The following is a 24,645-nucleotide window of genomic DNA, read 5'->3' as shown; positions in this document are numbered from 1 at the left end:
GAGTGGCCCAAGGTCAACCAGTGAGCTTCTTGGAATTTGAACCCTGATCTCTTAGGTCCTCCTAGTCCGACACTCTAACCTGCGCGTGTATGAAACTCCTAGCAAATGGCTAGAACCAGCATAGCAAGCCAAGGGCTGGGCTAGAACTTCGCTGCCTGGTATGTGTGTGTGTGCTGCTTTTCAACTTGCAGGGATAGTTCCTCATAAGCGAGAACATTTTTTAAAAAACTGTTTCGCTCTCAGGCGGCCCAAGGGCTAGAGCTCTTGAAACCACCTCGTCGTGTGACATTGACACAAGAGAAGCATCTGGCGCTGGTGCTTGAGACTGAGCGCGCCACGCCTCACGTCCTTCCGCGGCGGCGGCGGCGGCTCCCTCTCTCCCTCCTCACAGCTGCTTCTGCCCTCATTTGCTTTCCCGCCTGATGGGCCCTCGGGGAGTTTGGAGGCGCGCGAAGCGGCGCGCGCGCAGGAAGGGGGGGGGAGAGAAGTGTGTGGAGAGCCCCGGCCGCGCTTTTGCCTCTCATTTATTATGATGACCAGCGCGCCGGCGAGGTTAAATAGTTGCCAAGGCGCCAGCAGCCCGACTCCATCTCCTCCTCCTCCTCTCTGTCCGGGCGGGAACTAACGACCCCACACAACAACTGCTGCGAGAGGAGAATCACGTTGTTCGAAACAGCTTCGCCTTCCTTCTCCCTGAGGCACTTTTCTCCCTGGCTGAGCAGCTCGAGGCGGCGGCGAAGCCGGCCACGGAGGTCCCCGCCCCCAGCCCCCTGAGGAATGGAGTCCGGGGAAGAGTGAGAGGGGAAGCGGGTGTCGTTGGCTTTGCTCCTCCGGCGGCGTCTGCGTTGGGGCTGCGGCGGCGGCGCGGGAAGCATGGCAGAGGCGCACGAGCAGGTACAGGCGAGGCGCGCGGGCAGGTGGGAAAGGGCATTCGGGACGAAGAGGCTTCCTCTTCCTCCTACGGGAGCCAGAAATGGAGTTTTCCTCCTCGGACACGTAGGTGGGCCGAGGGAGATGCATGTCGGGGGGGGGGCGACTTTCTTTCCCCACCCACTGGCCTCTTCGTGGGTCTGGGGCGGGAGCGAAGGAGTTTCAGTGTGCAGAAGAAGAGCGCCCCAAAAGCCAATCTCAGGGGCGCGCTGCGCTGCGAAAAAGTGTCTCTCACTGCGTCTTTTTTATTTTAATGCATTATATATTTATTTAAAGGGACTTGCTGCCCTTCTCTCTTCAGTTTGAAAACGAGACGTTCATAGCAGCCGGCGTCGAAACGCAACAATTAACCACAAGGACCAGGTTTCTGCGAAGTTCCTAACATCTCAGCAGACTCCAACCAGCTGCACACACTCTTGGCCACACCTGGAAAACTTGTTCCACAATAGCACAGGGCATCTCTGTGTGTGGTTGCTCAGAAGTAAGTCCAGCTGGGTTCAGTGGGTCTCCTTTCCAGGTAAGTGGGTACAGGAATGCACCCCGACAGTGCAATTCTAGCCATGGCTACCTGGAAGGAAGCCCCATTGAGTCCAGTGGGATTTACAGGATCACAGCCTTATTCTTTTAGTCTTTAAGGTGCTATATGACTTAACTGTCAGGGGTCCTTCACCTTTACCTTTTTGACTCTTGCACACTGTGCATTTCTCTTTACTGGTAGGATAGAATCCCATCTGCTCTCATTTCTACTGATGGGCAATTAGAGGTGTTTCTCCTGAGCTGGGGGTTGCTTTAGAGGGAACTTGGGCAATTTCTTAGGGAAACAAGGTTTGTGCCACTTGGCTTCATAGCTCAACATTTGCATAGACTTTTATAGGGAGACTCTGCTCTGCACCCTTTGTGAGTTGTAGATCATTTTGAGGAGGAGTCTTCAGAACTTGGTGGTGATAAAGTGGCAAAGTGATCAAATTGTTGCGTGGCATCACTGAGCTCATCCCTCAGACTGGCTGTGGTGTCCACTTCAGTAAAAAAACCAAATATTACATAAAAAGGACATGAACATTATTCAGAGCGGATTCATTCATTCATTCAGAATTGATTTTTATGCTGTATTTGAGAGCATTCCTAAAAATCCTCTTCAAAGCAGCAAGATAAGTGACTACACTGTGGTCCTTAAGATGTTGTAGGTTTCCCACTTCCATCAGTCCAAGGCAGCATAGGAGGTGATAAGGGATAAAAGAAGTTGTTTTCCATTAACTTCTGGGTGTGTTTGTGCAGGTTCTCCCCCCCCTTTTTTTAACACTCCCCTTCTCCAAAGAATGGCTTGCTCTTTTCCCCTGATTTTAAATAAAGAACTGTGATTATGTGATAAGATTTTTTTACAAAAAACCACAGGAATATTCACTAGGAAAACTTAGATGGTTTATGGGTCATGTCTGCAGCACAGAAGAACTCCTGTCCTAGAGTGGCAGGGACAACCCAGTCAGATGGGCAGGATATAAGTAATAAATCATCATCATCATCATCATCATCATCAATCATCTGTCAGGCTAGTGAACCATTGCAACTCCTTGTGTCCATGTTGTGGTTTATAAAGTTGATGGGAGGATATGAATATTTTTGTTGTTTAGTCGTTTAGTCGTGTTTGACTCTTCGTGACTCCATGGACCAGAGCACGCCAGGCCCTTCTGTCTTCCACTGCCTCCCGCAGTTTGGTCAAACTCATGCTGGTAGCTTCGAGAACACTATCCAACCATCTCGTCCTGTGTCGTCCCCTTCTCCTTGTGCCCTCCATCTTTCCCAACATCAGGGTCTTTTCCAGGGAGTCTTCTTTTCTCATGAGGTGGCCAAAGTATTGGAGCCTCAGCTTCACGATCTGTCCTTCCAGTGAGCATTCAGGGCTGATTTCCTTAAAAATGGATAGGTTTGATCTTCTTGCAGTCCATGGGACTCTCAAGAGTCTCCTCCAGCACCATAATTCAAAAGCATCAATTTTTCGGCGATCAGCCTTCTTTATGGTCCAGCTCTCACTTCCATACATCACTACTGGGAAACCATAGCTTTAACTATACAGACCTTTGACGGCAAGGTGATGTCTTTGCTTTTTAAGATGCTGTCTAGGTTTGTCATTGCTTTTCTCCCAAGAAGCAGGCATCTTTTCATGACTGTTATAGAACCCCTAAAATGATTTATAGACTAGTAAGCTGGGAATAGCATTAATTGATCTGATGGAAAGTAGCTATTAATAACTATAGTGATTTTTAAAAAACCACGATTGAAAACAAACATTGTTCAACTTATAATGAATATACAGTCATACCTTGGATCCCAAATGCCTTGGTACTCAGATGTTTTGGCTCCCAAACGCCTGGAAGTGAGTGTTCCAGTTTGCAAACGTTCTTTGGAACCCGAACGCCCAATGGCATTTCTGCGGCTTCCGACTGAGCGCAGGAGCTGTGCTTTGGTTTCCAAAAATTTTGGAAGTCCAACGGACTTCTGGAACAGATTCCATTCAACTTCCAAGGTACGACTGTACCCTCTTAGGTTTTCTAGAAGTTCAAAATCTAAGGGCAGCATTACTGGAATCATTATTATATTTTATTAAATTTGTATATCATCTTTCATCTGTAGATCTCAGAGCGGTTCATAACATAAAAATACAATATAAAAGAACAGCTTTACAAAGCCTCACAAACCATCATGATGATTATTTTGTACTTTTTAAATGGTGTTTTAATTTTTATTGCATACATATTGTTGCACATTGCCCTGACATTTTATGAGATGGTGGGGTTTAGATACTTTTATAAATAAATAAATAGTTTTACCAGCAAGGCTGCAGCTATGTTCATTTGATTTAAACTATTTTAATGCTGTATTTTATGTTGTTCTAACCCACCCTGGGACCTTCTCATGAAGAGTGGGTGGTAGTAGTAGTAGTAGTAATAGTAATAATAATAATGTAGACAGTGTGTTTAAATAGACACTCTAAATAACAATATGTCTTTAGATTTATACTCTGTCCTGTCACAAGAATTTTTCTTATATCCTTTAAGTTTGTTTTTAAAAAGAAGAGAGATGGGTGTTGCTTTATGCATGACTTAGAGCAAAATTTCTCTATTTCATAAATTACCCTGCCAGGAACAAATCTAGGTTTATTCTGTGGACTCTCCAAGGAGCCAGCTCTCTGATGTCATATTTGAATTTCAAAAACACGTACCTAAAATAAATAGCAACATATGAAAAGGCCCAAAGTGCCAAGTGAGGCTCCTTTGAGAGCTGCAGACAAGTGGTTAATTTCCACCCCATTGTGTTCATTGAATGGGCTGGAAGACCTTTCCATTCTGCTCATCACAGGTGTCTGTAGCCCTATGCTTTGTGTGAGTTATTTGTGCTGGGAATCAGTGTTGAAATGTTCCTTTTCTTCATAAGGCTTTGTTTCCTTTGGGCTTTATCCCTTCACATTTTATGCTTTCCTAGGTTCACCAGGCTCTCTTCCTTCTCTTAACCTTTACTTTGATTTCTTTTATACTCTGGGCAAGGGTAACCACTGGCAAGTTAAAACATTTGTCATTGTTTTGTCCCATGCTTGAAGAATCAAAGAGCACAAGAAGAATCCTCCTGGTTCATACCCAAGGGTTTGTCTAGTCCAGTATCCTGTTCCAGTCATCCGGTTACTTCCAGGGTTTGAAGGCAACAACTCCACACTGTCCTGTCTACACTGCCTTTGAAGTTGGAGCTTCCATTTACTTATCATGGCTAATAGAGGTTGATAGGCACCCTCCATCAATATGTCTAATTCCCCCCGTAAATCTATCTAAATCAGCAGCCACCACCATGTCTTGTGGTAGCAAAACTCGTACTGTTTCCCCCTGAAGATTTTGTTTGCTTAAAGGCTGTTTAGGAGACAGGCTTGGACTGAGTTGGTGAGATCTATGGACCAGCAAGATCACTCTCTGCTTATATAAGAGAAAATGCACATAAGGTTTGTCATGGGTGGTGTATGACCTTGGTCAAAATATTTCGTGTTACTTCCAAACTAGCTCCAGAATATTGACATGTCTGTGGAGGTACTTATTTCCACCTGTGGTGGGGGTGTCCTCCAGTGCAGAATCTTTGGTCTGCACTATTCCGGGAAATCTGCAATATAACAAGAGACCATATACAGGTTACACTACATTTACCACTTCTGCCTGTGTTTGAAGATATATGGATGCCCAGTTTAGGGATAGATTGGTTTCTTTGTTAACCATAGCAAGGTTGTCAGTTCTGACTTGAATCTTTTTCTTTAGCTTAAAAATATTTGGAACTTGAATCATTTCAGGAGAGGGGGAATACATGCCACCTATGAGTGCTAAAAGGTACTGCAACACATGATGCATTTCATGGTGTTTGGTGGAACAGCAACATATGTAATAATTTACAACAGGAATCACCAGCATCGTGCTTTGAGATCTGGAAGCCTTGAAGAAGTAATATACACTGATATTATATAATATTTTATTTCCTTTGATTGCATGTTTTGTACTACTGCATGCCTTCCCCCACACCTGCTAATATATTTATTTGTGCTTGAGTGATGCCAGATTGGCTAATTAGGAGCAGCGTTCGGAGTACTGAACTCTAGCTCCCCTTTAGTATGTGATCCTAAAAAGATGCTTGTCCAAGGAAATTGCCCTGTGTGGAGGCTTTCCTGGGCAGGTGGCATACTGAGGCTGTTGGTTGCTGCTGTCCTAGTATAAGAATCATTGCTAGTTTCCTGCACCAAAGTAAGAAGGTGTTTTAATCTAGCTGTATCTCATATACATTTGTGGACTGTTCTTATAGCTCTGGAGAGGGGATGAAAAGCCTTTGTGTATGAAGGAGCCCCTGATAGTTTAACTGGCATGTCTTCATACAATAACACTCCAAAATTATACGTCTCTTTTTAACATTAAAAATATTGTTTGCTCGCAAGACTTCTGTAGATGGGCTGGTCCATGTTATCTTAGCTTGTTGCAAAATACAGCTTAAAAAATCTTCTGTTGTTGCTGTTAATGAGAAAAAATAAATTATTCAGTCCCTTGGAAAACTTTAAGCATACCAGGGTTGGGTGATGGTAATCTCTTAAATCTTACCAGTATGATTAATTGGTCTTAGTTCTACTCCCATTCAAAGATAATAGAAAATGAAATCTTTACATATCAGAAGATAAGACTGCTGGAATTGTGGTTCTGACAGAATGAGCATGGTGGGAAGTTTGCCATTTAATTAAATAAGAGAGCTATGATTTTATCTGTGAAACAAAAATGGCAAAAACTGATCAGCTACAATACATTCTACTTTTAGAAGCATCACTGTGGTCTGTTCACAAATGGATGTTGGTAATAATCCTTGTTAAATTTAAGGACAACAGGTGAGGGAAAGCTGTGTGAAAACTGCCAGCAGTACAATCAGACAGTGCTTAAAATACTTAGGCTCCCTCTGGATTCTTAGAAAAGCTGTCATTCTCCAGCCAGACATGCTTGTTAGGCACCATTAAGAGTTGGCTGCTAAGTAGTGCAATTCAAAGCATGTAGTCAACAACTTGCCATTACAACTTTACAATATGATGAATTTTTTTTTGTTTGGCATTTTTACTCAGCTATAATGGAAAACGAGTGGAAAAAAAATCCTATTGCTGATGCAGTCACAGTTTACTATTGACAAGTTTGAATAAGAACAAAACAATAAGATGTGTGTCTTAAGTACTAATTAATATAAGCAGACATTGCTCAGTTATCTGATCCTAATGGTAAATATTTGTCTCCTAGCTCAATCTGCCTACAGCACTGGAATAACATTTTTACAATGCCATACAACTGTGTAGTTTGTGCCATTATGCTTGTGCAGAATCAGTGTGCCCTAGTCTAACATGCTTCATTGCCTTGTTTAAATTTATGTATCCAGTTCCTGTGCTTTCACTACAGAGTTATGATGACGGAGTTGCACCTTCTCTCTAATAGTATCACAGAAATAAGTTTTTCATGCAAACATTAGCCCTTAGTTTCTTATATTGAACTCTGTATCTACCTTAATATGAAAGAGTCAGGAGGATTTTTATTGACTTACAGAATGAATCTCAATAGTCAAGAACAACTTGTGATCTATGTAGTCAAACACAACCCATGAGTCATGTATGGCAACCCAGCAGAGTTTTGACAAACTTTCTGTATTTGCTGCCTAATTGAACTTCAAAAAGAAAAAGAAAAAAGAAGGTTTTAAACACTTGGCACACTGCTATGGATGGTTGAAAGGCTAAATTCTGAATATTGAGTCAAATAATGTTTGCAGATGTTGCTTTAAAGTATTATGCCCTTATTGTAAAGTTTTTGTACAAAAGACATGTTGCCCCTTTTGTACTTGTCTGTTTATTTGGTTCGGTTTCTGACCTCTACTATTTTTATCCTGAAGTTCACATACAAGAAGCAGCTATATTAACCTTGGGAATAGTCACATGGATTGGTTTGTGACCCAAACCTTGCTGATAATATTTGGCAGATAGGAATGTAGATGGGGAAATGACACATTTCTAGAATAACTTCAGTTTAGGGGCCTGTATTTTCCTGCAACACCAAGAAACCATGGTTTAATTATAATGAATAAGCCCAAGTCTTGGGTTTCCAACATTTCTTCTCTCTTCATCATTTGTATGTGAGAGTGAACTACAGTTTCATGTAACATACACACTTAGAACTGTGTTTGTTCTAACTCTAGTCTGTTAAGAAATCTGGTTATCAAACCATTTTTTTATTAAGTGGAATTATTCGCTTGTTTGCCATAACCTAAACCATGGCTTAGGAGATCTTTTGAATTTAACTTGTAATTTGCAGTGAGTAGTTTATATTAGTTAAGCCAAAGTAATTGGATTTAAGCTTATGTTGTCCCATTGATAGCATTAGTGCAAAGGGATGATATTACTTTACCCGGGTTGTAGAGCAGGATGAATGAAGGCTTTTCTGCTAGAGTTTATTGCAATTTCTGAATGGAGGTTAAGAGAAACAACTGGACAATGACCAGCAAATCCCACTGTATTTGCTGTTCTTACAGTTCTTTGAAGTCAGTGGCGGAGCTAGCCGCTCTGGCACCCGGAGTGGCGCACATGCTGTGCACCTGGAGGGCAGGGGGGTGATCAGCATAGCGATGGGTGCCCCTTGGGGGTGATCAGCACAGTGATTGGCGCCCAGGGGGGTGGTGCGGCGATCCACCCAGGGGGGATTTTGTCACCCTCAGGGATGACACCCGGGGCGAGCTGCCCTCACCGCCCCCCTTCCTATGCTTCTGTTTGGAGTGAGCTATGACACTTGTACTGGCTCAGATTTGAACCATTTGCATTACGTAAATCATATGCATTGAAGTTAGTGAAACTTCTAGGTATGTTATGGGCTACATGTTATTTACAGACAAGACTACGAGAAACTAAGCCAGATATACGTTATGGAATTATTTTGAACTAGACAGAGTTAAATCAAACCCTGGTCACATCATTAGTCAGACCAGTGGTAAATTTGGTATTATCTACATTGTCTTGCTCAGACTTCCTGTTTCAGACAGAAGTCTTTCCCAGCCCTAAATGGAAACTCCAGGGATTGGATCTGGGGCCTTTTTCTTGTGGTGTATCAATGAGGTACTCCCCCACCTCAGATTGTCACCCCCGTGCCTGAACCAGTATCCTATCAAATTTTAGCACTTTAACTTATTCTCCCCCCCCCCCCAGTATTGTACAACACTTCCTTTGACATGTATCTATGACCCTGCATGCAACACTTTAGGTTTTTTTAATCTGTTTTCTTATTAAACAAACAGTGGCCAGTACAAAGGTTTATCTAACTCTTTCCCAGCTTTGATATAATGGAAATAAAGGCTCAAAGGAAAGCAACTGCAAACTTGCTTCAAAGATTGCTTCTGTCTCCAGAGATAGCAGAGTTTCCAAACCTAAATACAAATGAAGCAGAAATATAAACCACTCCTTGATTATCAAATTAAAAACTTTCAGACGTCTGCAGGCTTATTGCTTTTAGTTCTTAAGCTCTAAATAATTATGTTGCAGTTTTTCTGTTGTTGATATTGGCCAGGAACCAAAAATAGTGTGGATTTCTGCACATAACACAATGGCCTATTTTGTATGTGGTTTCAAACCATCGGTTAGCAGTATGTGTAAAACTCTTGTCAGTCCTGCAGTCTCTGACTTCTTCCTCAAGTGCAGGCACAAGGAGTCTGAATATGTCCAATTCTGCCCTAGAAGCTAGAATTTGTCAATGGCTATGTTTGTATGTAAGGCTGAACCATGGTTAGTATTACAAGGTCAAGCTACAGTGAACTTGGGCTTTTTTTATATTACCAGTAACTGTAGCTTGTGATGTCTGGGCTTTGACAAATTGCAGTTTGTCTATGGTGAGCTAGCTTATTCTCACGAAACATAGTTATGATAAACTAGTTAATACAATTTAGGGTTCAGGAATAATGCTGAAAGAGAAGTAAAAGCTTCATGCTTCCTTGTAGCTGCACTGGACTAGGGGAAAATGAAAAATATGAGCCAAAAACACCTTGTAGCTCATTTTTGTTTTGCTAAACGACAGTTTTGTATTGTGTGCAAACTTGGTCATTGTATCCAAACTTAGGAGAACACCGGTTAGTTAAAGCTTTGGATTTCTTAATGAGTATGAACCATGGTTAACGAACATAACTGATGGTTTGATGTTGGCTTTCTTGAGCAAATCATTGTGTCCACACTCATTCCTGTAGTGCAATAGTTAACATTAGTGTCATCAAGAAGGTACCCTCAGCAAATCTTGAAACAAAGTGTTTGGGATGAGACAGTGCCTAAGACACAGATGGGGAACCTTAAAGTAGAAGTGGGGAACCTGTGGCCCTTAAGATATTGCTGCACTGCAACTCCCATCAGCTCTAGGCAGTGCAACCAGTGGTCAGGAATGATGGGAGTTGTAGTCCAGCAACTTCTGGAGGTCCATGAGTTGTGTATCCCTGATCTAAGGTGTGTTGAGCCCACTCATGAGGCAAGGTGAGATGACCACCTCAGGTATCAAGATCCACACTACAGCAGATCCCAATGCAGATCTTTATTCCCCATCTTGTTTCTGATGTAGATCTTCACTTACCCCATCGTCCCTGGTGCAGGGGGCAGGGGGGGGTACCATTTTATGGTTCGCCTCAGGTGCCAAGGTATCTTGGGCCAGTCCTGGTTGAGCCTTATACTTTTAGGGATTAAAACTCATATCCTGGATGTTGCCCCGAGAAGGACAGAGAGTCAGTGCAGATGTTGGAGTACTAGCGTAATACACTGACAGATTCTCAGCCCACTTACAGGACATGCTCATTTTTGAAATCCAAGTGGATTTCAGAATGTGTTTAAGACACTACAAATGTAAATGAAGAATGTAGGGACTTCACAACATAGAAATGATTATGCATAGTGGGTAGGAGGTGTTCCTGGCTATCTCTGCACCTGTCATAACATCCCCTGATTGATCCTTTGCATTTTGAACATAGAAGACATTTTCAAATGTTCTTTCTTGACAGCTATATTTCATTTTCAGCCTCTCCCCCTCAATTCACTCTCGCTTCTGGGCAATCCACTATGGTTTTGTCATACCTTTTACCCAGAGCATTCATTAAACAGCTGTGTAAAGTAACAAGCCACATACCTAGTGCAATCCAGTGCCTTTAAACGCTGCTTTCTTAACTCAGTTGAAGCTGTACTACAGAGAAAGTGCAAAGAAGATGATGAGGGATGTGTGAATCAAAGATTTGAAGTGACTGCTAAAGAGCCCTTAAAGACAGCTACTACACACATAAAACACTAATGAAAAGCAAGATGAACCACCAGTAAGGTGTCAAATGGAATAAGAATTTGTCTGGGTATAGGTGCAAAAAGAGAGAGAAGGAACTCCAAATTGTCACTGGCTAAGCTTTAATTTGGACATGCACAAACATCTGCACACTGGCCTAATAAAACAACCTGATCTTATGTATGATTACCACCAAACAGTCACCAAATCCAGTGAGGCTCACCAAGTATAAAATCGCAGCCAAAATCCTTTTGAGGCCTTGGTGGGAGAACAGTTATAAGTTAAGAAAATCATGGTTATGAATTTGTACCTCTTATAACAAATGTATCTTTCTCAAATAGATGCCTTGCAAATATTTGCAATGAGCATGCAAAATTCTGCCTTCACTTGCCTTTGCCCTTTCCTCTTCCTTCAACTTCCAGTTTAGAATTCAGAGTTATTTTTATTCACATGCTGTGGTAATTGCATTATGGGAAAAGCTGGGGGCTGAGAAGTAGATTTTCTGTTTCGCAGTGTTGTTTGCAAATCCATGCTTTTTTTGGAACAGATTGTTACAATCGTGGGCCTGTTCCCCTAATTGTTTTGCCTGCTGTTTACAAATAGAACCATCGCAGAGAATAAATCCTCATTTCTTGTGATACGCTCCATGTTGCATGAGGAAGAAGAAGAAGAAGAAGAGTTTGGATTTGATATCCCGCCTTTCACTCCCCTTCAGGAGTCTCAAAGCGGCTAACAATCTCCTTTCCCTTCCTCCCCCACAACAAACACTCTGTGAGGTAAGTGGGGCTGAGAGACTTCAAAGAAGTGTGACTGGCCCAAGGTCACCCAGCAGCTGCATGTGGAGGAGCGGAGACGCGAACCCGGTTCCCCAGATTATGTGACTACCGCTCTTAACCACTACACCACACTGGCTCTTTGATATGCCTACTATTGACCTTTGATATGCCTACTATTGACCTTTGATATGCCTACTATTCATTGACTACATAACAGGATTATATACCATTTATCAATTTATGAATTGCATGTGTTCTTATGTAAATGCAATTTTATTATAATGTATTTTTGTTTATGCTCTTAAATATGTTGTGACCTAGAGTCATTTTTTGTGTCATGAGCAACTAGCAAGCTACAACAACGACAGTCTCAAGGCATGTTCTAAACTCACAACCAGCCTTGGACATGGAACTGAAGAGGTCATGAGCTTTCAAGGAGGATGAAAACTAATTTAGGTATAAGCAGATGGAATCCTTTGTGAAGAGCCTGTCTATGATGTGTAGACCCAGGAACCAGCAGTCAAGACGGCCTGAGTTTTACAAACAGTCACTTTGCCTTTTGTCAAGATCTCTTGTTCACCTGTTCTTTCTTTCCAGACATATTAGTAGACCTACAGAGAAAGTGCTGAATAGCAAAGAAGTGCTTGGCATTAGGCTGGTGTACTGAGATCCATTCATGAATGAATTTAAGGGGCTTGAATGGTTCCTTGTTGCTCTGGAACAAGTTGTCTCCTGCCTGGGAACCCTCCACAGAACTGCTGATTACCTGCTGCTGCTACCAAATTTCCTTTGGTGGTGGGCTTCCTGGAGCTCTGGCTCTGGGTCACAGCCATCTGCCACCGCCTATTCATCTCTACTTGGCTTTAGTCAGGCTTCAAGGACTTTGTCGTGCTGCCTGTAGGGCTTTGGCTAGCCAAATCAGGCACCAAGCCAGCTCTCCCCAGCTGTTGACAGGGATAGAAAAGGGGTTATGTTACTATTCACCTGCTTAACCCCTGTGCTTCTTTCTTCTTGACCTACATTTGACTCAAGTAGGGCTGTGCATGGTGCAGCCACATCAGCACAGTGGAATTTGCATGCATGCAATGCCACCACTTATTATTTTGCATTGGTTCAAGTGTTCCTGTATTTAATTTAAATTTGCACTCTAAACAGTAGGATCAGGTTCTTACAATTGCAACTTCACACTAAACATTCTGGACAGAACATTTAAGATCCATTCTTTGCAACTTACTTCTAGATAAGCATGAGTAGTAAAATACTGTGTTTTGCCACGTATAACACGTCCCCATGTATAAGACAACCCCTGTCTTATACAACATTTTTTTTTGAGCTTTTTTAGGGGAGAGATTTTCCAGAGTTGTTGGGGGGTTTATTTTGGGGGGGCTCACTGCCACCAATTGCTCCACAACCTGCCTGCCAATGCAAATCTCACACATTGCCATGACCACCAATCATGCGAACGATTGCCACCAAAAGCCCACCTGCCCACTAGATGCAACCACAGCTGATTGCATGCACGCCTCGCCACTGCCATAAATCGCACACCCAATTTCTGCAGCCAATCGTCAGCAGGCCTTATCGCAGCGACCAATCACCCATCCAATTGCCGCTGCCAGTCTGCTGGCTCCTGCCACCAATCACCCGTCGCCCCTCTGCTATCCGTGTATAAGACAACTCACAATTTTTGCTTACTATTTTAAAGGAAAAAATATCGTCTTATACACGGAAAAATACGGTACTTCTACTTTCTATATGTGATCTACTTCATGAGCTTAGATTTCAGTATATTCTAAATCTGAAAAGAAATGCCATATGTGTGAACTTTGTCAAGTCTTAATATTAACTCTGTATACCTAGACCATGCTTTGAAGGACAAACAGGTGAAAAACAATTGACCCTGTTAGAGTTCATTTTGCTGAACTCAATATACTTTAGCTTCATTCTCATAAAAAATCATGAATACTCAAGTTCTGTTGAATATCTGATTGACAGGAATTGGACAATAAATGTTTAAATGGCAGACCTTTCCAAATGCCATGGAAACTCATAAGTGAAATTTATTGTTGGCTCTAGATAGCACGTCCACAAAGTACTTCTATATTATTAAGGTCATCATCTGATGCACAAACTATAAACATACCTTCTGCTACAATTAATCTTCAATAGATGTTAAGTAACCTACATGCACTAATGTATGCCAGAAAATGTTAAATATTCTTCAAAGATGGTGAAAATATTAAGTGTTGGGTGTTTTTCTTTGATTGCTGCCATTTAGTGAAATAATGCAATTCAGACTTAAGCGTAATCAGCTTTTGGCAGAGCTGACCCTAACATGAAGCTGGCTGAAGTGATTAATTTGGGTGGCACCATGAGAATTGGAAGATCACAGAAGTCAGGAAATGGTGTCTGAATGGTACATTAAATGCTGGAATAGCTCAGTTGGTAAAGCAAATGGATACTCGTAGTCTCAGGCTTGTGGGTTTGAACCCCGTGTTGGGCAAAGATTCTTGCATTGCAGGGGGCTGGGCTAAATGGTCTTCATGGTCCCTTCCAACTTTACAATTCTATGATTCTTTATTTTTAAAAATGTTGGTCTACTAGACTGGGGGCATTTGGGCTGTGTTTCTGTGGCACAATGTTTTGATTCAGCCCTAGCATTCGGCCGGTAGAATGAAGGGCCAACAGTGTAGCCATAAGTTGCTCAGGCACGTGAAATGTTATAAAAGGGAAAACAGATGCAGCCACATCAAAGCCCTGCTCTATGATACTGTGCAGCAGGCTTCTGATCTCTTTGGAATTTTCTGGAGAAGCTGTCCTGCAGACTGCAGTTACCTACTGCAGTGACTATTTAGAAGTGAGAGGGAAAAGTTCTAGTCCTGCATCCCCTAGTGATCCATTATGGTCCAGTTGTTCCTCATAAATTGTTGTTAGATTTGAAACTGATTTAATACAGAGCGTTGGCTTCATGAACCCTCTTCCCTTCAAAGTATTGTCTACTTCATCACTGAGCACATGATTGTTCCATTTTTTAAAAGGTTATTCCCAATGCAGCAATATCACTCTCCCCCTCCTTTCCTCCTTGTCCACTCCTTCATCATGGAAAACAGGCCTACTGATGCAAACATCCAGCTCTTGTAAAACAATGGGAGAGAATCTTTGTCCTGAAAATGGCCGGTGGGCCATACTGGATGTGGAAGACATAGAAGGTTTTTCTGTAAAAGCTCATTATTCATTACTGAATATGTTAGTCTTAAGACATGTAAATTAGCACATTGCAGGAAACCAAGCTTCAAAACTCACATGCTTCTAAGGTGTTTAATTGAATATGGAGCTTAGTTTCTGGAAATTTATCAGCAAAGTTCTCATTGGCTCATTGGATTATAATAATAATTTATTATTTGTACTCTGCCCATCTGACTGGGTTGCCCCAGTTTTACTCTGAAATTATTACCCTAAATTAAAAAAAAAACAATTCTAAATTATCTCTGATCTGAAGAGTGGAAAAAACAATACACTTTGACAAGCCGTCAGAAATAAGGTAATAAAAGAAATCACTTTACTGTCACATGTGCATTTGTGGGGCCCCAGAAGTGGTATTTTTTTTTAAAGTGAGAATTGGGATTTTGATGGCCGTTTTAAACCATCATTCTGACATGATGATGATGATGATGATGATGATGATGATGATTTAGTGCATCAAGTGGGGCTGTTTGCTGTTTCAGATGAGTCATATGTTCCTGTTCCGTCAATTCAGTTGCTGTGCAAGGACAGCTCCTGAGCTAGGAAAATTGGGAGGAAGCTGTGCAAGTGGGGGAAAGGGGAACATCGTTGGTTAGATGGTCCTTCAGTTTCTTGTTTATTTAGAAAGTGTATTTAGAAAAGTTATGTCCAATCCTTCCACTAAACAGATACAGTGCTGATAATGGGTTGCACATTGATAACAGGGCTAGGGAACCCTTGGGTCAATTTTCAGGAGAACTGAGTGTGTTGGAGTGCTCCATCCTTTCTTCTCTGCATCAAGCCCCTTGCAAGATCTTCCCCTGAACAGTGTCTTAGAGCCCTGAACAAGGGCACTCAAAGTATATGCATGACAACATTTTGTTGCAGAACCTAAAGTGTGTGTGTGTGTGTAACCCCTTTCCTGAGTTCCTAAATAAAAAAGTGTGTTAAAGAGGAAGAACTCAACAAACAGGGAAACAATAACATCAGTAGGTGCCTTCTTTTATTTGTATTGATCAGCTCTGTGCACCGTGATGCTTTGATGCGAACCACATTTATAGCTGTCATGTTCTATTAAATACAAAACAGCTGAATTCAGAAAGAACCTCACACATTGATTCATGAGCGTCAATATCTGAGGGATCCTGGGGTTACTGCTGGGTGATGTTGGTTGTATAAATTGAGCTGTTCTGTTCGTGCCCTGCTAAGTTGAAATGCAGTATTAATTGGTATCATTTGTTAATTACAGTTATATCAGTTTGCTTGTCTCAGAATAGAGATAATGCTTTGCAGCCATTGTCTCTGTGTGATCTTGTGCAGCATCATTATTCTCATTGAACAGGTTGGTAATTGAAATTTACCAATTAACTCACTGAAGCTTTTGTTGTTATGGTTGTTGTTTTGTTCCCTCCTTTCCCAAGTCCGAGGCAGCTGAAAGAAAATAATAATAAAAAAGTATTTATTTTATTTCATTGCATTTCCATCAACCACACTCTTTGGGTAGTTTGCAAAAAACCGTAAAATATAAAAATGCAACCCAAGTGTCAGAATAGCATACAAAAACAGCACAAAAGGCATAAAAACAGACCAGCACAATGTCAGGATAAAAACTGGGAAGTAATTTAGTGCCCGTATCTTACTGCACTAAATCATGTAATTAAAATGACTAGAAGAGTACAAAAGAAATTCTTCACCTGACACCAAAAAGCCCATAATGTAGGTATCAGGTGATTGTTTCTGGAGAAATGATGGTCACCAACCTGGATGGCTTTAAAATAGGATTAGACAAATTATGAAGGATAAGGCTATTAATGACTACTGGTCTCAATGACTTTTGCATTCAGGTCCTGCTTGTGGGCTTTTCATGGACATCTGATTGGATTCTCTGAGAAGACGCTGCTAAGTAGATGGGCCTTTGGGTTGATTCAAGGCTCTCCTCACATTCTTAACTAATGTTTTATACATTAAAAACCAACATTAAAACAAAGGGTGTTGCTTGTTTGTTGCATTATTAAGAGCCACAGCAATAAGACACGTTTCTGCTTAAAAGCATTATAATAGTCTATGGGTGTGTTTGTGTGGTAAAATGAGTTACTATAGTAATGCTGTAGTAACTCCTTTTTTTAATCATTTTTATTAAATTTCCCACTTGAACAATCCAATCAAATCACATTGAATGTTCCAAATTATAAAAATAAATATCAAATAGTCCAAATATTCTGCCTAAATTATAATTTTTTGTTGGGATTTCCCATGCTTCAAGGTTGGGGGGGCTCTGATCATCTCATGTCTCTGCTGCCTTGAATAGTCTTTCCAATAGTTCCTGTAAATCTTACTGTTGTTAACCTTCCTTCTTTCATGGCCTCTGAGTTGTTTCCACAAGCGAGTAATGCTGTAGTAACTCCTGATCTCCGCAATCCACTACTAAAATCGTATGGTAGCAGAATGTTTGATTCTTCTATTTCTGTTGCTCTCTTGCGCTACTCTTTTTAAAGTTATATGGGTGTGGGAAGTGTGTGCCTGTGCATCTGTGCTAATCTTGCTATGAAACAGCAGCATACATCACTGAATTCCCAGCATGTTCTGGCAGAAATATGTATGTGTAGGGCTTTTACCGGAAGTGCCTTTTCTTTGCGTCTTCAACAGCTTTCAGGGTGTCCTGGTTTTTACTTTTTGAAATATGGCAACCTAGTTGTGCATTCATGATATTGGATTAGGCAGCTACTGTTGCACTCCAATAAAATAAATTCATGAACCAGGGTATCTTGTAAATATATGTATTGGGGATAAAGACTCCTTGGTTTTTATCACTTACATCTGACATAATTTGCCAACCATAGCTTTTTCATTGTGGTCTTTAAAAGTTAGCGTTTTTCAGTTTTGTTAGTGTAAACAAGAGCCTTACACAAATTAGAAGTCCTAGGGATGAAATTACATCATTCATTCATTTAATTTCTATCTTGCCCTTCATCCAGACATCACAGGGCAGTTTACAATATAAAAACACAAAAATACATACCACAATAAGAAACAGAAACAATACCCCCTATATTATTATAACCATATGGAGCAAATTCTATGATTCTTTGCAAACAGGGAGAGATAGCAAGAGAATGCTGTGATTGAACCCTCTCCTTCTCAGCCACTTGTCAACTCACTCTCTTCCATGCTTTTATCCTTGAGATATCATAGATTCATAGAATTGGAAGGGAACACAAGGGTAATCTAGTCCAACCTCCTGCAATGCATAATATTTTTTGCCCAACCTGGGGCTCAAATCCAAGACCCTGAGATTAAGAGTCTCGTGCTCTACCAACTGAGCTATTCCAGTATGGCCTTTATGTTTTATGTCTCAGTGAGAAAAGCATCTTGGAAGTGGTTGTTTTGCTTCCTATATCTGCCATTCCACTGGTCACTCTGAAACTCCCTGTTCTTTCCCTGCAACAGCTTTGCTTGCTAGAAAGAGACCCTGAGGAAAAGAATAGCAATTTGCCACAAAAAGGTGTTCTCCGCTGAGATTTTATATATATTATATGACTGAAGAGTTTTCCATTTGTGGTATTGAAACCTGAAGGTGGCAACTCCATCTAAATGTTTTTTACATGATGTTTTGATTGATGTAGCAGCCAGCAATCTAGTCTTCTTCTTTTAAATCATTCTTTGACAAATTAGAGTGTGTAAAGCTTTCTGGCATGCAAGCAGTCCGCTGACAAAAGGTTTTTAGCCATGAATGCATTACAGCGACTGTGACATAAAGTAGAGGTTTTAGCACCTCTGTGTTATATTTTGGCTCCCACACCCCTTTAAGCTTCATATTTCAGGCAGCTCTGAATGGGAAAATACATGGATTCCTCAACTCTCACCACTAGCATTTTTGTGCAGTGCTCTTAGGTGCTTATAGAAAGGAAGATACAGACTCCTTAGGTGTGTGTGATTTTTTAAAATAAAAGATATGGTACAATTGGCTGTATGAGCATGTGCTGTGTAGTTATCCTAAAGCTGTCTTAATTTGGTTCTGGTTCAACCAAGAAGGGTTTAGTATCTAGTTTGGCACACCTTAACTAGTTCAGCTTACATGGGGGAAAGTAAGCATAGTTCATGTTAGGAATGTGAATTGCAAAGTAAGTTGAAATAAGTTAATGTGCCTAATTCTTTGGCAAAACAACTATAACTATTCTGGCCTTTAGGCCTTTAGGCCAGAGAATAGAAATAAAAGGTTTTGTCACCAACATTAACAGTTACAGAGACGGAGTGGTCATTATGGCATGGTAGAGGCACACCAGAGATCTTACCTCATTTCTCTACCAAGCTTTTCATCTTCGCAATAGGCAGGGAATTCCAACAGAGTAGAATTCTGGAAACGAGTAGACTGTCTTGCTTGTTGTTTTCCAGCCCATTAAGAGCTCTGACTACAGAAGTCCAGATGAGCCATAAAACTATATTGTTCAAACATAGCTTTATCCAGATACTGGGTTTTTGTGTGGTCTGTATTCTGTTTGAAGCTAGCAAGTATACTACAACATCATTAGTTAGTTAGTTATTCTTTCCCCCCCAATTTGGGTTCAATGATGTAAATACGTTCAGGTTCTACTCCAGCTAAAAAAAACCCCAAAGAGTTTGCACTAGTTTTTAGTTCCCTGCTGATTAATTACATATAATTTTCATATATTTGTGGAATACTTCACTTATTACAGTATTTTCTTTTATTTGAGATAGTGGGTCCCATCACTTTTTATCTTACCTCTGATATGTTCACCAAATAACAGGTTAGTTTGGTCTGATTCACTCTGTATAGCTAGGTACGCAAGATGCTCTCTAGAAAGATGGGTTACAAGCTTCCTCCTGACCCATTTCCCCACCTCTCCTCCCATGTACCAGCCTGATGTCTCTGATACCTGGTGTCTTCCCATCAACTCTGATCATTGGCCATGTTGGCTGGAGCTGGTTGGAGTCCAGGCATCTGGAGGGCACCATGCTGGAGAAAGCTGCCATATGCCATTGCATATGGAAAATAATGTCTAAATAAGGAGATCCCTTATTTGGGATACCTCTTACCGTGGATGTTGTTGCACTTAGACACATTTAACTTGTGTGCATTTAGCTTTATGTGCTTGGCAAAAAGGGAAAAGGGGGTGGGTGATCGGAGTGGGAGGAAACTTTGGCAATCCCACCTGCTATTGAACCTGATGTGTTTTGGCTTTACGTGACTTTGTAAGTTGGCAGTAGGGATACGGGTGGCGCTGTGGTCTAAACCACTGAGCCTCAGAAGGTTGGCAGTTCGAGTCCACGTGAGCTCCCATTGCTCTGTCCCAGCTTCTGCCAACCTAGCAGTTCAAAAGCATACCACTGGAAGTACTGTAGATAAATAGGTACCACTGTGGAGGGAAGGTCAGTGCTGTTTCTGTGTGCTCTGGCGCTCGCCATGGTCCTCCATGTGCTAGTAGCGATTTAGTCATGCTGGCCACATGACCCAGAAATCTGTCTGTGGACTAACACCGGCTCCCTCAGCCTGAAAAGCAAGATGAGCATCACACCCCATAGTCGCCTCTGACTGGACTTAACTGTCCAGGAGTCCTTAAGTTGCGTGTCGCCTGTATTTCATAATAAACTCATACCAGCTGCACTGATATCATAATCCATAGAAATTAACCATGTAAAAAGTCCAGACCAGCACCCATTGTTACATATCCATTCCAAGGGATTATTGAAGTGTGCTTATATGAGAATAACATTTGTCAGCTTTTCTGTTGTAAACTCTCCTTTCCATGGTTTTTTTTAAAAGCTATAGATATTTGATTGACTAAAATACTGCAGTTATCTGTGGTAAGTAATGTTGCATGGCATGTTTTAATCATTTCAATGAAAACACATAGATTGGGGTGACATTTTGTTTCCTCTTCTGTTCCTCCCCCCCTCCTGCTTTCAGACACAGAATATGGGAACTCAGCACCGAATAAAAGTAGATGTTCCTGATCGTGTTCTTTACACTGTAGGCTCCTGTGTTCTTGTCATTGGTTCTATCGGAATCACAGGAAATCTCCTTGTCCTCTATGCATTTTACAGGTATGGTTTTCTCAGGCTGGGGATAAGTTTGAATAGGGGTTTTTTTTTGGTACTTTTTAAATGAAAGGGGAAAAGCAACAACTTGAACGGCTGTTGAGGTATTGATGTGTCTCTGATCTCACCTCCACATGCAGGGAGATATGGCTCTTATATCTACCTGCAAGTTGAACATTCAGGATCAGGGTATATCCCTGCTTACTACTGTTTGATGATTAAAGCAGTGGTGCTGTATTCAAAGGGATGGTGGGAAAACAAGAGGCTGGTTCAAAAGCCTGCTTGGAAATATAACCAACAGGCACCAGAAAGCAACAAAGTGAATATGAGAGAGGTATGACTAGGCAGGAATGGGAGATGTGCAGCATTTCAACTAGCACCCTGAAAAGCACCATTATACCAGAGAAGGGAACGTACACAGGATTGCAACTTCTCTGTGAAAAGGATGTGCTTTATTTTATTTTTTTAGAAAAATACCAAATTACTGGCAAGCCCTATCTGTTCTAGCATTAATACTGCCAACACAAGTAGCTATTTGCACATATAACTGTGAATAAGGTTTTTAGACTGTCTATATTGTAGTGGAATCCTTGATGAAATTCACATTCCAACTTTCTATTATGTTTTTGTTACCTCAATAATATACAATGGTAAACAGAAATACAGTGGCCAAGTTAACCACTCATATAATAATTTCAGTTTTGAGACTTTCTATTGTGAGAGATTGAAATGACTTATTTTAAAAACATTTTCTCTGATTCCATATAGGAGGTCAGAATTTGCCCTGGTTTATTTTGTCCAGGTAATGGTTTTCCTGTTGCTGAAACAAGTTGCTCATTATCTTTTAACATTGCTCTGAGCTCAGCCACTGAAAATGAAAGCATGTTTTATTTTAACATCTTACTAGTGTAACATCACAGTGTCACACATAATCTTCATGAAAGGCTACCATAAAAACAGGGATAGACTGTTGTGAAAATATCACAAGAAATTGAGGGTGATACCTCCTAGGTTCTAAAATTGTCACAATATTTTGAGCCGGTGATGGGATGTTCTTTTGCACAACAGCCTTGTTCTGCATGTCACGTGTTCTGTTCTTTTAAATCTCGTCAACATTTCCTCCCAGCAAATCACACGTTTACAAAATATATCTATTTAAGTGGGAGAGAGACATCTTGAGTTTGGGATATTTTAGAATTTGAGTTCCAAAAGTAGTAGCAATGGGGGCAAATGTACCTTCTGAACATTAATTTGTTTATGACTAGGTTGCCTTCCAGATATAAGGGAGTTCAGGCGCTGAGTAATTCCACATGGATCACTGAGCAGCAGTCAGATAGTAATGACATTTGGTCATGCTTAAACAAGGAAAGATTTGACCTAGTGACCTAAAGAAGCAGTACTAGAGTTCATAATTTATTCTCTTTCCTTCTTATTCTTCTGTTTTGTCTTTGCCTGCTAACGCTGCAGGGTCTGTCAAAAACAAGCACAACATCAAAGAGTAGTATATCATGCCAGCATCTGTAAAGATGTGGCTCAGGAGCTACCCAGGCTACCTGCTGAAAAGATGTAATGTGGTATGAAAGCAATGCAGTGTTGTAGAGCAGGTCTATAAAAATAATTTACTGATAGTCTTGGTAAATTTTCTTATACTGTGATTTTCTGTGCAGATAGGATTCAGAAAATCAGGGACATTTTTTGCTCCAGGGGAGAGTATCCCTATCTTTTTAGTGAATGAGAGCATAAGGTGATACATAGGAATTCTAATGTGAAATGATGCACCAGTAGCACCCATGGCAAATAAATGGTGGATGGTTTTAACAGTTGCGCCAAGGGATAGTTTAACCTACCAATTTTGCACTAATGTTTCCAGTTCAAAAAGTAGATTCACACATGCCTACAACATACTCAGGTCGATGCCCCCCTCCCCAATTTCTTTGTAAGTATACATTACATATAGACATTGAAGCAAAGGTTCAATTTCCATTCAATTCTTCATGCATAGAGAGAGCAAAGCAATGAGAAGCAACTTGTATTATCTCCATGTTAGCAGAAATGATCCAGTCACACACATACACCTACCTATATATGTGGTGGGAGAAACATTTCCCAAGATAGATAAATATGTAAAATTCTGCTAAGCTGAATCCAGTATAAAACTTAATGGTGCTTTGAGTCTGAAACAGAAGCATGGAATAAGTTTATACAGCATTTCTGTTACAACATTTTAGTACTATGATTATCATGGTGATACTATGTTTGAAGCATCTGCAGTGTCCTGTTCTGTGGATGCTTAAGGCTGTGAAGGTAAGCAAGTATATTGTACATAGTTTGAGTGAGGGGTGGTATAAGAATACCTGTATAAATTAATGAATGAATGTCCCAGAAAGTTGAGGCATGTGGAGTCAAAACAGGCAAAGTCAAGTGAGTCAGAAGCTCACTTCAAACAATGATCAAATTCAAACCAAAGTAGGACCTTGGATAGCTCCAAGTGGATTAAGCTCTCTTCTAATAAGGTAACTGTAGGAAAATATTGTCCACGTGGAGAGGAAAATCCAGCTGAACCTTTTTTAGGCTGATAAGCTCCCTGGTATGGTTAGCTCAACAACCCTGGCTGGGTTGTTGAAGAGGTCCTATCTAATTTTGGAGTCCTTGACATTTGTGAAGAGTGGGGAGATTGAAGTGCTGTAAGGGACTCATCCTCTGAGTCTTGAGTATGGTGACAGGGTTTATTTAGCAAAACTAAATAAATGTGGTTTATTTTATTTTATAAACTGAATTATAATTAAAGATAAACTCACTGTTTTGCTTTCTTTCACCTTTTTTGGGGCACCATGATGATGCTTATTAAGCAACAAGCGGCTGAGGACACCGGCAAACTATTTCATAATGAATTTAGCAGCAAGTGATTTTCTGATGTCTGCAACTCAAGCTCCAATCTGCTTTCTCAACAGCATGCACACAGAATGGATACTCGGAGACATAGGTACTTTTTCAATGCTGTTTTGCACATGAACCTCTCCCTATTTCATGGAACTTGTCTTTGTGGCATGAGAAGGTTGTTGAAATCTGTTTGCTGTTATAGACAAACTGACCCTGTTTTAAGAGTTACTGAGCATATCTGCCTTTTTGTCACTAAAGTCAGTTCCTCCTTCCTTCTGCTTCTTCTTAATGAAACCGCCTGTGAAAGGTAGACCAGGCAATACAGTGTCCCCACCCCAGTACCATCATAATATATAAGCAACCATGTCAGTCTGTGAAAAGATATGCACAATTGTTTTGTTTTGTACCTTCTCCCTCCCCGCATTTCAAAAATGAAAACCTTGCACTCTCTTCTTTCTGTTTTAGGTTGTAACTTTTATGCTTTTTGTGGGGCACTCTTTGGAATAACTTCAATGATGACTTTATTAGCTATTTCAGTTGATCGCTACTGTGTGATTACTAAGCCTCTGCAGTCTATAAAAAGGTCTTCAAAGAAACGCTCGTGCATAATCATTGCCTTTGTCTGGCTCTACTCGCTGGGATGGAGTGTATGTCCTCTCTTTGGATGGAGTACGTTACTTACTCTTTTCTTAATGTATATACTGTCTTGTGTGCATTGTCTTTGCTTTCTTAAATATGTGTGACATTAGCAAATGGGGTGACAGTTAGCATTTCTAGGGCATTATTGCTAATGAGAAATCTGGTTCTTTTATAGTAGTGGAGTCCTTATTTTCAAAGTTAATCAGCTGGCAAAAGTAGGTGAACAGGTTTATATCAACACTTGTCCTAGCTAGCAGAACCGGTAGGTGTTCCTCAGGTTCCTCATTAAGAGAGCTGCTGCATCAACAGAATGCTTA

At 40.9% G+C, this 24,645-nt stretch overlaps 1 protein-coding gene across 5 annotated transcripts in view; it reads left to right on the top strand.

The window, feature by feature from the left end:
- Positions 1 to 384: 384 nt before the first annotated feature.
- Positions 385 to 24,645, top strand: part of LOC128421356 (melanopsin) — a 47,369-nt gene continuing 23,108 nt past the window's right edge. The window contains exons 1-5 of one of the 5 annotated variants that reach the window (XM_053404049.1): positions 385 to 894; positions 1,232 to 1,411; positions 20,679 to 20,815; positions 23,659 to 23,792; positions 24,155 to 24,358. In XM_053404049.1, the coding sequence (XP_053260024.1) occupies positions 20,688 to 20,815; positions 23,659 to 23,792; positions 24,155 to 24,358 (466 nt within the window). In that variant the 5' untranslated portion in view covers positions 385 to 894; positions 1,232 to 1,411; positions 20,679 to 20,687. Of the gene's footprint in view, positions 895 to 1,206; positions 1,412 to 20,678; positions 20,816 to 23,658; positions 23,793 to 24,154; positions 24,359 to 24,645 lie in introns of all 5 variants that reach the window. The other 4 variants (XM_053404048.1, XM_053404050.1, XM_053404047.1 and 1 more) reach the window with 4 other exon arrangements.

The sequence above is a fragment of the Podarcis raffonei genome, chromosome 9 (assembly GCF_027172205.1).
Source record: "Podarcis raffonei isolate rPodRaf1 chromosome 9, rPodRaf1.pri, whole genome shotgun sequence".
Taxonomy (NCBI): Eukaryota; Metazoa; Chordata; class Lepidosauria; order Squamata; family Lacertidae; genus Podarcis; species Podarcis raffonei.
The sequence above is the reverse complement of the archived record's forward strand: the minus strand, read 5'-3'. Positions and strand labels throughout refer to the sequence as shown.